General features: G+C 34.1%; 1 protein-coding gene across 1 annotated transcript in view; it reads right to left on the reverse strand.

Annotated features, from left to right (window-relative positions):
* The window catches only part of LOC140749689 (uncharacterized), a 69,668-nt gene that overhangs the window by 20,139 nt on the left and 34,900 nt on the right, over positions 1 to 14,629 (reverse strand). Inside the window, exons 2-5 of the mRNA XM_073082810.1 lie at positions 5,850 to 5,960; positions 5,226 to 5,397; positions 2,159 to 2,425; positions 841 to 1,010 (exon numbers count right to left, since the gene is read on the reverse strand). Coding sequence (XP_072938911.1) covers positions 841 to 1,010; positions 2,159 to 2,425; positions 5,226 to 5,397; positions 5,850 to 5,960 — 720 coding nt within the window. The remainder of the gene's footprint in view (positions 1 to 840; positions 1,011 to 2,158; positions 2,426 to 5,225; positions 5,398 to 5,849; positions 5,961 to 14,629) is intronic.

A 14,629-nucleotide genomic window follows, 5' to 3' on the forward strand; every position in this document is an offset into this window, starting at 1 on the left:
CGACGCGATTCATTTCTATATTGAGAGCGGACTACCAGTTTTACACGAACTATAGCATGTATATTTATAAAAATTAAAAAAAAAAACAGTTGAAATCCGGTAAACCGCTAAATTCTAGTCACTTACATACATGCATGATTTTTAAAAAAATATAAAGAAGAAGAAATCATAACTTATTACCATTTTCATTACTACATACAACCTACGACCTAAGGTCCCACGTCTACACTTGAGTGACCACGACTTTTCCGCCCCGCTGGTCACCACCACGTAAGGAACCACTTAACCCTGTTTATTTGGTTACCACAACATTAATTTTCTTTGTTGTCAAAGACCTGTGACTTAAAAGGCGGTTTAACGTCGTTATTTAATATCCGCCCTCATTTGCAAACGCATTCTTTCAGTACGCTCAACCCCTTAAAAAAGGTAATCTTTACAATTTTTTTACAAGATAGTTAAGATATCACATAAATGTAATGTATCTGTAATGTTTATTTTATACTTACTCATTGTCATATATGTTGAACATAAGTACATCACGTTACAATACTGAAGAAATATATTTCAAAACTCAGGCTTTTAAAAAAATCTGCAATTCACGTATTTCATTTGATATAAAACTAATAGCTATTGCCAACGACTTCGTAAATGTAAATCATAATTTAATATAACAAAAGTTTTAAGCCCTCATACCCCTTGGGTTTGATATGGATTCCTAGGTCATAAAAGAAACCTATTGTCCATTTCATGCCTGTGTCTTCATATTAGGCATTGTGGTGATGAGTCATTCAGTAACTTCGGAAAAATATTTTTCTAAACATAGACGAAGTATGTCCTTACCTTTATATGCGTCATCCGATGGTAGTACAGGTTGGAACTAGCCGTGAACCTCTTCCCGCAATGCTGGCACTGATGAGGTTTCTCCCCGGAATGGATTCGTCTGTGGGTGTTGAGGCTGCTCGACGTACTGAACCCTTTGTTGCACACCATACAAACGTGCGGTTTCTCACCTAGAATATATTTGAGAATTAAGACGGGTAGTAGTTAATAACTTTTAAAACTATAGGACAGCTACTCCTTTTACATATAAAATAATTGCGTTTGAATGTTGTAGAATCTCTTGTGTTCGACGCACGCACTACCGGAACACTTATTTCTGTGTCGCGGTTTGACGAGTGTGATAGAGGGACATGCTTACCCAAGGTATTCCAACTTAGTCCTCGGGTGTAGCAGTGAGTCTGTGGTCGACCTCAAATAGAACTCTAATCTTACCTGAGATTTATTACAAATGTCAAATTATCGATGGGTAGTAACCACATACTGTCATGTGGACTTAACGCTCGTTTCCTACTAAGTATAGTCCCCGCCAAACTGCTAGTCTACTCTGAAGTTGTTGCGAGCAGGTGTAGTCATACATTTACTATGGTGACGCGATTCATTTCTATATTCAGAGCGGACTAGCAAGTTTACGCGGACTATACCTACAGTATTAATAATAAATAATGTGTCTACGAATGTTTTCACGAGTAATAACACTCCTATTACATTGAAATTGGTTCCAAATGTTCAAGGGTGGCAGTGTCCACTTAACATCAACTAGCTTATTCATAACTTGAAATAGAATAACAAGTACTACAAAGACTTGAAATAAAGCTACATAAAGGTGTGAATATCTCTTAGACGCGGCCTATAGAGACGTCTAGTGTGGGTGGATGCGAAGGCGGCGATCGTCTTTAGCAATATGATTTTATACGGAGCATAGAAACGGTGCGTTCGCACCACGATATCTTTGATAAATTTTATATCATATAGTTTCTACTAAATATAGGTTTTATAAAGTATGAATACGTTAATACTGTTTTTTGTCATAAACTTGAAGTAACAACTCACTCAGTCACTGACTTCTACGGATGTCTGTAATCAATCCACGATACGTTTTGAGTCCTATCAAAAGTCAGCCACAAAGGTATTGCTACTCCTAAGGAGTAAGTTGGAACGCCTTAGTTAAGTACTTGTTCCTTATCTCACTCTTTTAAGTAAAACAGTAGCATGTGTTTCATACTTCAGTTAATAGTCAGAAATATGTATGACGTGGTTGTGCTACCGCAGTCGAATCACGGAGATTTTTAAAAACTTCATAAGATATAGTTCAACTTACCTGTATGTGTTCGCATATGCCTTTTCAATAGTGATGGTCTATCAAAAGCCTTCCCACATACTTCACACGGTAGTAATGCTCTCTCTGATTTCGTCGGTCTTCTTGGGATTTTTGGAGTCATTTCTAGCAGTTCACTTGAAGATCCAATAGAAGATGATGTAAGGGAATCTCCTGAGACCGACTTGTGTTCATCTTCTGCTCCGGAGGGTGGGGATATTGGTAATAGAACACGGGAAAGGAGGGATGTTGAAAGGTCTAACGGTGAATCTGTTGAAAATTACATCTCTATTAGTTTCAAGTTGATACCGTATAATTAAATAGAAAGCCGTATATCAAAACAACTGAGAAAGTTTGACAATTATACTATCAGATTTTAAAAATATTAAATAGCCAGATATTAAATAAAACTAATTAAAAGAAAGATAAAAAGTGTTTTAATGTAATATAAAAATCATATCCTAATTAAAATTATATTAGGAAATGAAGTTCATCACAAAAAAATTCTCACACTGCGTGTGTCCAATGAGGAAAGATTCACACGAAACTTCAAGTTTCCATTTAAAGGGATACGGCTGATGATTCAGGCATTGCTTGTGTTTATTCACTTCAAATTTTTGCCATTAAAAATCCTGATCCAATCAAGCCAAAATATTTAATGAAGCCACTAATTGACAACCGTAAAAATGTTATTATGGTGGTATAGAATTTATGTTTATTGCGAACAGTCTTTTAGTTGAAACCCGTCTTAATTAGACTTTCGTTCGATTCCGTACTGAGGACTAAACTTCATTTGTGCTACGCATAAAGTTATAATCTATGGATATTGGCTATAAATCTTCTTAGCGAAGCGGCTGTTAGATGGAACAGATTAATTAGCCTCGGAGTGTTTCTGTTCTAGATCGTTGGATAGGTGTGTTTGTTATCAGTCCCACGTAGGTATGTTTCATGATTAGTGGAATGGAAACTCTCGATATGGAGCGACGAGCGTCAGAGCGATACCATCACTTCACTATTCACGCTTGCGTCTATTTTATTTGCAAATTGATTAGCGTCGCGTCAACCGTTTTCAGAATAATATTTCCTTTTACAGCTTGTATTATTCTGATAAAATTTGATTTTAATATTTTTATAATAATTTAAAATAGTATTCCTCCTTTTTTGGAGTTTAGTTATACCAATTTTAACCGCTCATTAAATGATACATAAGCCCCGTAATTTATTGATTAAACCTCAAAATAAAAATGTATCATTATAATTAATTATCACTTACTGAAAGTTAAATTAAAAGGATTGTCTGTAGGTACTTTATAAATATTTTGTACGATTTCAAAATATAAATGCTACATTTGAAGATTTATGTCTATGTCTACACTGATGCCGCGCGGCATGTCTAGAAGCGGCAAAAATAAGAGTCATACTGAAATTTTGCCGCTATTGAATTAAGCCGCTAAAAATTCGAGTGTGCAAAGCTTAGCTGATATTAGCTGCTAGTTACGTTACGTTACGTTAGTTAGGAAATGTTAGTGTCTTAAAATCACTTTAGTAGATGAAAGTTAAATATATACCGAGTGTTAAGTTACTTTTATATTCAATAGGGTAATAGATCGTTAGATTAGTTTGCATCTAAAATTACACAGAGTAGTTCAGATGTCGATACGAAAATACCTTTCTACTTAACATTAGCGATGTTTTTGCGGTACAGTACGTTTCCGTCGACAGCTGCGTTCGAATTATCGATACGGTTGCCGATCGGATCGCCTTTGCCTCGGCAAACGGTGCCGCGTTCGTTATCGTATCGCATATAACTTAACTGGTCGTTTAGGGTATGTTCATTGTGGTGTGGAATTGTTTAACGCGATATTTTAATTTATTCGGCTTTTTAGGTTTTCGCTTTTGGGCCTGTCTTGTTTTTAGTTATAAAATTGTCCTTTGAAGTTCGTGTTCGAATAACAAATTAATAGCTGCGAAAAATGTACGATATTTACATACAATGAAATTGTTTTGGACCAGAGTTAATTTTTCAGTCAATGCAATTGCAATGAGTCAATTTTAGATTTCCTTACTTCTAACATTTCATTTCTTCAATCTTTGCTACGAGTATTTTTAGTATGTCTACTTCAAACTCCAAAAACACACAGAAACTTATTGGCACATTTACATACATACCTACATTATTTTTTACATATTGTATCTTTCTACTTTTACATAGTTTATCACTAGATTATTTCCTTTTTTTTATAATGCCCATGGTTCATGTCGAAAGCTTGCAACATCCAAAATAAGCGCTAAGTAAGTCCTTATAAAAAGCACATTGTCGTTCGATTTAACCCTTAAAGACACGTTTATTTCCCACTGTGTCCACTACCTTCGCTTGATAAAAAAGCAATCACAAGCCGAACTACCGGAGCGGGCCCTTTGTGAGTCGACTAGCTGTTTATACAATTGTATGTGAGACAATTTGGTACAGGGATGAAAAAACGGCAATATCATTATGTTATTTAAAAATCGATATGGACCATAGCTTGGACTACGCCGTTTAAGGTTTAACTTTTTGCAATAGGGAATTTCAGTGTTAACATGTGCGAAAAGTTTCATCTGCTTTATGTTCGTCAGAGCGTTTTTATGTTTTGCTCGAGGTAAATAATAGCTACAAGTACGTATTATTTCTAACTCAGTCCCTTGAATATGTATTTAGATATTCCTAAGATTCTGTAACTAACAGATGTACAAAAGATAGTCTATATTGATATTCAAAAATCGCTAGTTAAGGATTTGTCTCTTCCTGTCATCACATTGTATACTTGTCGTTATTAAGCATGTATTTTAGATTACATAATAAATATAATCTTCTTCTATCCTTTATTCACACCTGCCATAAACTTTCATCATTCCTACACTTGCGGTGGCCTGTCCGAAAATGTCATTAAGAAATCAATTCTTTGTAGAATCATTTTACATACAGTAAAGAACAAATGAAACACATGAAACATATTAAGGGTAGATAGACAAACCATACAATAGAGAAAAGCAGTAATTTAGAATAAAGTCCATTCAAATAAAATCCCACCTTCTAAAATAGAGTCCATCGTTTGCCTGTACAAGTTGTTCCTCATCCTGACGAAAAAGAGCTCTTCAGGTCTCTCGGGAAGGTAGTACACCACAAGTTCTGTATGCGCTGATACAGGCTTCACTGCTTCGTATACAGGCTCTCCTTTCACCTTCGTACAGACTAGGTTTACCTATAACAAGTTATGTATTCAATAACAGATAGGTACGTGGACTTGTAAGAGTAAAATGAAAACTAGAAATTATAGAGCAATAACTGCAACTCTCTTCCCAGAAGTAGAACATCCCCCACTGTTGCTCATTCCCACCACCATACCTATATTATTACCCAAGCATGTAATAACTAACATGTTTCAAAATGAAAAACAGTGACTCTAGCATTCTTTTCAGTTCCTTATTTTAACTATGTGTTTTTACCATAAAAATGTTATCCTTTTCATATTGTAATTTTATTTGCGTAAAGAGTAAGTTAATTCTATATTACAGAAAATGTGTTTCAAGGGTAAAACATCTGGTAACAAGGAAGACAATATTATGAAACACGGTGTGTTTTATAGTCATTGCTAATGGAGTAAAAAGTCACCAAGACCCACACCTTTAAATACAAGGAATTTATATTACTTACTTGAGGTCCGTAATTTTCTGAGGTGCGCAAGAATCGAACCCAATTACAATGTCGCACCTGCACGCCACCGGACGTACACACCTCGTCGAATAATCCAAATCGGTGACGGATCTGCAACAAAGTAAGCAAGATTTAATATAAAATGTAAATTAAATGTGGAATCACTAAAAGTAATTTATTTTTTGTTACTTAATTTCAATATGATTAAAACTCTGCACGCTAATTCGTAGAATCCAGCTCGAAGGACCAAAAATAGTAGCAAAGGTTAATATGTTTACCGATTTTATAAAAAAAAAGATAAACACAGACAAACTAAGAGACACTAATTAATCAGTTATCAAAAATGCATATAAAATTTCTTAGTAGCACCGCATTGAATAATTACTAATTAATGCAATCTAGGAGTAAATTTAAAAAAGACTAAAATTAAAACAGTTTCTATGTAATACAAATGAGGTCTATAGATTATGCAGACGTAATGCGACAGAATGTTGCAGCATATAAATAAAAACTGTCTAGATCTAGAATCTAGATCTATAAATAACTGAATTGCAACGCGGTTCATTTTAAATGAAAATTAATTGACCTTATCAAATCTTTATTCTCGGACTTATCTCCGTAAATAATATTTTCTTTAGAACACGCCGCGAATAAGCAATTTCTATTGAAGCGATCCGATTTGATTGTATTCGCATATCAATTAGATATAACAGTCGTTGGGTATTAGAAAATGTTAGACGTTAAGTGTTCCACTACTGTTGGCGTGCGATTCAATTTGAAAGCGTTAACTTGTCACATATTATGTAACAAAGTCACAATGTTAGTTTAAAAAACATGATATTTTTGAAAGGTTTTAATTACTTAAACTGATATTTAGAATCTTACTATGTGTGTATACTGCGAAGTGCTTATCAGAATATAGTATGGTATAATAATAAGATATAACTTACATATGTCCGTTATTAATAATAATCAGTCTACTTATCTAAAGATTTTTTCCATTTTGAGAATTCTTGCCTATTAGGAATTGCCAAATTTCAATGTTTAATAGGCACATTTGTTTAATATTGATTCTGTAACTGACATTAGGTAGCTCTGACATTTAATAGATCTTCTATCCCATTTGAAATTTATTACAGATAATATTGTTTCTATTAAATGATAAGTACTTGACTTAAGTTTTAATTACTTAACCGTATAAACGTATGATTACATTCACCGACATCAACAGCATAAAGTAAAATATTCTATAGCTTCTCGCTTATCGTTCACATTCAAACAAGTCACTTATCCGTTAAGTAGTCTGAGTGCAATATGCATAACTGGCTTATCATAACAGATGTAAATTGCGAGCATTTCTCTAATAGGTTCGTAATAGATGGCGCAGATAAGTAGACGCGGCAAGCGGCGTGGTATCGTAAAGTGCCTATCATGAGAACGGATCTGAGAGGCAATGCAAGACATTAACCTAGTCTTTTTGCTATATATATATATATATAATTAATTTGTTCTCTTTAGTATCGTTGGATATTTTGCATTTATTTGTAACAATTATAGTAAAAATGTATTCAAGTACAAATACAGGACAGGACAGGTAATTCAAGTACAAATACAGGACCTACGTTTGAAATTTTATAGTGAACGAAAGGCTAATGATAATGTATTCTTTTAAAGGCTCTATTTTTATTTTCGTTTTTATTTATTTTTGTAAAAGAAAAAATATTTCGTAGTTACTTCAAACTAACTCTCCTTTTAAATTTTTGAATTTGTTTTTTCAGTGCATTTCATTAGTAAATAAAGCATGATTGTCGTTAATGCATTCCTTAATCTATGCCTGTTTTACCTTTCAAGTAACCGCCGACCAAGCCCATGCGTAATGACGTGAAAATTGCAACAAATGCTGGCCACTCAGACGCAGCTGAGCCGCAAGATTCAATTCGCCATGTTGCAATTAACTCAGATACGAGCTCAGCTAACCCAGTATTCAGTTCAGCTCAAATCAGCTCAGCTATGCGTGTGTTCGATTTTAATAGGCAAGAAACAAGTGTTTGTGTTGACGGATTGTTTGTTTAGCTTTTGTAGTGATGAATTAAGGGATTATTTCGTTATTTTAATAATTTTAATAGGATGTGAACAGTCTACCTGGGTATTATCATGATATGAACAGTGACCACCGACTTCAAAAAGTAAATAGAACATAGAATCTGTACTACATTTCAAGATGTTGGAAGAGGAGATTTGGACGTATGTAACACAATCACATTCCTCATACTAGAACACAATAAGATATTTAAAACTGTTGTCATGTTCAATTATTCAATGTGTCACTAGATATACATTTTTATTCGCTAATTTGTACATCAGCATTAGAACAGTTTTAACATCTTCAACGTTGAAGTCTTGACAGAGCAGTTAGTCACTGTCATAATACTTACTTTTATTTTGCTTTTGGTATTAATTCGCTAACTGAACTGTAATCAATATAGATGTTACACATTTTAATTTTAAATAAACTTTTGAAAATATCTAAAACTAAAGAGAAATACCTATTATGTATGTATGTTGTTTTCTCATTTTGGGAAACTCATATCCATCCTAATAGGCGTAAATAAAACATTGATTGGTGTTACAGTTAATTGATTATTTCTAGGTAATTATCAGAGATTCGATTCACCACTGTATTTAATCTAAAATTTTAATACCTTTATAGCGGTCAATATACTATAAACTGTATAGTCAGGTTTTATTAATCTCCAGTACAATATGGGAGTTGCCTTATTAATGTTCCTCCTTGCCGTTATATCTAATTAATGTTCTTTCATTTTATGAATAATTTCCGCGCCATAAATTACCTTGGATTTAGAATCCAATTTAATTGATTAAATTCTTTTATACGAAATCAATAATTTCTTTTCACACCTCGTTGGCTACTAACATTAATAGCTCAATTTAATAAACAGTCAATTGAACGGAGATAGAATCAACAGCTCAAACATGATCGTTAATGATCCCAAAATATGCATAATAGTAATAAAAATGCAAATTTATACAGATATTGTACGCGTGGTAAGAGATTAAATTGAAATATATTGGTCTGAGGCGAGCCCACACATAATGGTGCGTTTTATGGAAATTTCAGCTGTACACAGCTGTATATTTTATAAGCTAACACTAATTGTAAAGATTTATTGGGATGATTGACTTACTAATTCTTACCTTAATACGTATCACATGTAATGTCTTTAAAGTACTTTAATTTTAATACAGTAAACTGCGGTTGTAGAGTATTAGTTTTCTTTTTTTTAATATCCGTAAAGTCAGAAATGTTGTTAATTGGGTATTGCCATTAAACTCAATATAACACGACGGACGGGCCATTTTCATTTTTCCTGCGTTCTAATTGTTTTGTGATATATTGTTGTTCTAAGCTTCGCAACCGAATTTGTGGAGACTACCTACGCAGTAAAGTTATATTATTTTCTCAGTAATTAGAAACCCTCAAACTCAGCTTATACGTGTCCAACCATACGTTCCCAGCATATTAAGTCAACGTAATGTTAATTAGACCTTTTTCCATCCCTTAATAGTCCGTAGCGCATATCGCTACGCATCCGCTTTTGGTCGCACTAAAATTTTATTACTTCATCTCTAAGTCGAATTCGGGAATCTCGATGAAGTGCATCGATTCCATAAATTCCATACCATAAATCAGCCGTACCGCTATCCCGAACTCCGAATATATTGGCTTTGTCTGGAATATCTTCAGGCACTGTAGTTTTTGTGATACTTCTGCGAAGAAATTTTCCTACAAAAAACGAGTCTTCGCCCGCCTGTGGCGTAGCTGTTGCTGATTAGTGGAATGACAAAACCTATGAAGTTTATGGCAGACTTAAAACATTAATATGGAATGATTTCTGCATGGACCTTTAGACTTAATTTATGTGCATAAACATCGTAAGCCTTTTCTCTCGCAAAGTTTATCATTATATTTTCCATAATCAATCCAGTTCTATTTCTGGATTCGATGCGTTTTGTAACCGTCGTGCGTCGATGAAGAAATTGGTTGGCATCATATTGTTTATCGCTTACTCCCGTACAATTTTATGATAGCAACTTAAAATTCTACTTAGCCGCTACGGAGCGATCGATCCGAATTCATTACCGAGCTCGCAATCGATTCTGTATCAATTTTTAATCAATCTCCCAAATGATCTCTATCAAATTTAATTGACGTCAGACGTGCAGCTCAAAAAGCGTTCACGTATTGACCGAATGCTTTCCAAACAATTATTGAGACGTGAGTAACGAGCATCGTATCGGTAACAGTTGTGTTGTGTTTTTTGTGATCTCGTAAATCAGTAACGAGTCAAAACAACTTTTTTATTGTTGCTCACTGCGGTTAAACTATAGAAACTACTAGCAATAAATTCATCTCAATTGTAGCTACGTTTTGTTTATCTTTGTATCATAAATACTGTTATTTATACTTTCTTTTTTATGTTATTCGATTTCTATAGGATTAATTCAGTTTTATTTTTATCGTATTTTTGATTCAAGAAAAGCTATTGGTGATGAAATTTATACTGAATCAATTGGCTTGTCAAATTTTCGTATTCTTTGGCAGGCGCGCGCGCACCCCGAGCGGTCACGCTTCCAACAGAAGCGTGCCAGAGGCACAGGACTCGCGTGTGGCGAGTAAGCCCTTATTGAAGGTCGAGCATTGAATCGTAAAGAAGTTCTATATCTATTTCTTCGCTCTGTTTTGAGAATTGGACTGTTTAACAAGACGTAATTGATTCTACGATTTTTAGAGTTTACTACGTATGTGCTATAGCGTGCGGCTGTAAATTTTTACTAGTGGCCAGTTTTATATTGTAGGTTTTATCACCTGTGGGATTATTTTAGCTAAGTACATTTCTTTAATTTTGTAAGAAGAGAAAGCTTTAGCTAGAACTTTTACTTTTTTCAATTGATCAGAGTATTTCTATCGAATAAAATAGCAATACGTCCTTTCAATTTTCCATACTTTCAATATTATTTAGATATTTGTATATTATCTTGAAATATAAGAAAACAATTTTAATGACTTGTTATAACTAATATTCATGAGATATTTCAACTGATTTAATATCCATTACTTGGTACGCGTGTGTCGAATTAGCGACAGTTTAGCAAACGAGCCCTTCGCGTTTCCAGAGTTTGACGAAGAAATTATGTAGATGATACTCATAATGGTCGTATCTACATAAGAAAGTAATACATTAATTTCATGATCGCGTTTTTAAACAGAAGCCAAAATGAACGTCCGCGCCCCGGGCGCGCATTACTGGCATCCACATGCTACGGCGGTTAAATTTAGTGATACCACGTTTCCATTGCACGACGATGTAATAAGTCTTTTGGGTAACGGATACTAATATATAGATATTGCTAGTACGATAAAAAGGTGTGAAAGGTGTTTTTAAGTGACAAAATGTAATTCACATAGATATCAATCAATAAAATTACTTGACTATTTATACTTTTTTTTCTAAAGAGGGTACGGCACCTTTGACTTTAAAAGATAATTAGAATAATATATGATTTTTTACATAATAACACTACCTAATAATTATTACAGAACGCGGTCTTTCCGAAATAAAACTTACAAAAATTTGCCGTTAACGTGTCGTCTATATAATGGAGACTAATCAACGGCTCGCGGAGCAATCCGATCCCCGCAGGGCACGAGCACTGCAACTAGATTACCTGGATAATTCTGACTGTACACCATTCTATTTCCTCAAAACAAAAGAAATATAGCACCGTTAACGTACCGCGCGTACAATGGAGACCTATCAGCGCATGATTGCCGCGATGCGGTCCCCGCGGGCGATTATTTGCCGCACTTCCACCAAATTGCGCCCGTTCGTGCGCACGCGCTATTATGCCCGAGAATGTCGACTCTCAATGAAAAGCCTTGTTAGACGACTCGATTTGAATCATTATTCCTACGCCGAGAAATTAACGCAAAAAATTTGACGAAACGTGGCCGGTCGAAAGGTCTACCGCGAGGTGGGGTGCCTATTATTGCCAAAAACGCTAAATCATTTGTAAAGTATCAAAGAAAATGTATCCCTATTTCATTTAGTGGAAAAAAAAACAGATTATCAACGTTAGGTACATGTAAGAAGTGTACTTTCTATACAATTCTACTTTCTCCGTATAGTCAAAGTATCATAAGCATATGAAAATAGGACAAACCGATTTCAAGTTTACGAAAAAGAAACGGGAAAATAGACATAAACAAATATTTTTGTATTAAGTGTATTTATTTAATGCTTAGAAAGAGTTATCACAAAATCAACGACAGACACATCAATTTCGTTTATTTCTACAGATGTATCGATATAAATAGCTTATGTAACTTTATGTAATATTACTACTTTCGATTTTGATGATTGGATTAGCCGTATGAATACTTCCTCGAAATATCTAACTCATGCCCATTAAATTTGATTTTTAAGTGATGGACGGAGTGAATGTTTCCATTTTCCTTCTCACGTTGTTACATTTTAAGGACAAATGTTAATAATTAATTGTATGCACAAATCTATGATATTATGCATGTATTAATTATTTCTCTCAAATCATTCAAAGAATTCAAAAGGCACTGCGAGGAGATTATTTTTCAAATCTTTTAAGTTATTTCCTTACTTCGACAGAAAATATGTTTGAAATTTCTTCTTACTTACTCTCTTTGTAACCTACATAAGTAAAATTGTAAACAAAAATCTACGTCACTCAATCCTAGATAGCATATCTTTCCTTACGAAATTCCTCCTCGTTCTCTGGTTCAAATCAACCAGTAACTCCAGGAAGGAATGCGAGTAGCGGGCAGCAAATAATACCATTAAAGGATAAGTGAAACAGCCCACGTACGGGAAACACTTAATTCCGATACAGCACGTGCCTTGAGACAAGTGTAAGCAATGATTTCTGAAACAGACCAGTCGTGAAGGCCGCAGGTAAACCATAATAATAGGATATTACGCCAACTGGACACATCAACTGTACGTTGGGAATGGAACAAACTGAGGAAGAAGTGCAAAGAGAGGGGAAATCATAATAAAATTAGTGACTTTTATGGAATCACGTTGAATACGGTGAACTTCATTAATTTAAAATTGTTGACGATAAGTAATAAAGTTAACTTTTATGTTTACTACAGAGTGGATTTTCATTTTTTTGGATACCAATAATACGTTAAGTTTTTAATAATTTAAAAAAAACACCCACCAACATTATTTATAACACGTCTCTCTGGATTCTATCTATTGGTCTCTGGATCTATACTGGATTTACTTATAAAGTCTGAAAATAACGTTACTGCGAAGAGTTACGAATATGCTCTCGTAGTAATCAATTAAAATACTTGAAATTATAACAAATTTCAAATAACGACTCTAAATTACCCGTGATTCCGCTCTCACTTTGTCATTTGGACCACCAATGTCTGCGGGGCGACTGCGTCGGGCCCAAGTGGTGCAGTCATGAACGAAATTGCATCTCATTTTGTTGCAGAACCTACCGGTTGCAATGATTGTGTACCAATTGACAGCTAGCGCATTACGATTGGAAATAAATAACAGTGTGTAAATATCATGAGGCTGGAGTATAAACGCGAGGCTCGAATAGCGGATAAATAACCGGAATGACTCCCTTTGTTCGATTTTAAAGAGGCAATGAAAGTAGCGCACGCCTTAGGACAATCCGCTTGATCGCATTCTGTTAAATGTCACAGATTTTTAAAATCTAATGACACGTTAATACATAAACCAATGACAAATGCGTGTAATAAGTAGGTATCAGATGATATAAAGCCTAAGAAGCAAAATAAATACATATAACATATAAATGAATTCGGTAATATAGCAAATGCAAAGAGATCAATGTGAAGAAAAAACGCTATGTAAAAAGTCAAGATAAAATAGATTAAATAGTAATTTATTACAAGCTTTTATTTACAACACTATCTTACAATTTATTCTCTACCATTTCATGCTTTAACAATGTTTTTGTCATCATATCATTACTTAATATACATTTACCACAATCTGAAAGATAATGATAAGAAATAGAACAGCCATAATTTTTCGAAATCCATCACTATCTGCTGGCGTATGTAATTTCAATATACGGCACTTATGAAAATTACATTTAAACGCAAATTATATATCATACCAGCTTAAGATAACACCTGACAAAATTATTAACTTATCATGCAATCTTGTAATTGATTATGACATCAGACATGCGTTTACATGGCATTTACACGCCTGTTGCGTGCATTACCGACCGTGACAGTACGGTATGCGTCACGCTCCGATATACCACGTGACGGTCGGCAGTGCGTGACAGTGACACCTGTTTTGACAGGATAATACAATAATTAAAATATTAAAAAAAAATATGAATGACATTAGTTAACCGATAAAAAATTATGAATGACATTAGTTAACCGATAAAAAATTATGAATGACATTAGTTGACCTTACGTAAATACCTACACATACAATAATGGAATATACTACTCGTATGGCGTGATGTTAAAGTTTACTCATATTGGACAACCTTTTGATTTAACAATTTTCCTTAATGAAATTGATGTAATGATCGACATGCACTTTGCCAGTACAGTATAATAATTAAACAATATATAGAGGTTTACTCTGAATAAAATATTATTGTACATGTAACATTATAATCCTATATTCAACTCAGTTAAGATTTAGCTGAGA

Source organism: Epargyreus clarus, unplaced genomic scaffold (assembly GCF_041222505.1).
Source record: "Epargyreus clarus isolate Ecla_fem2 unplaced genomic scaffold, WU_Ecla_fem_2.2 ptg000018l, whole genome shotgun sequence".
NCBI classification, from domain to species: Eukaryota; Metazoa; Arthropoda; class Insecta; order Lepidoptera; family Hesperiidae; genus Epargyreus; species Epargyreus clarus.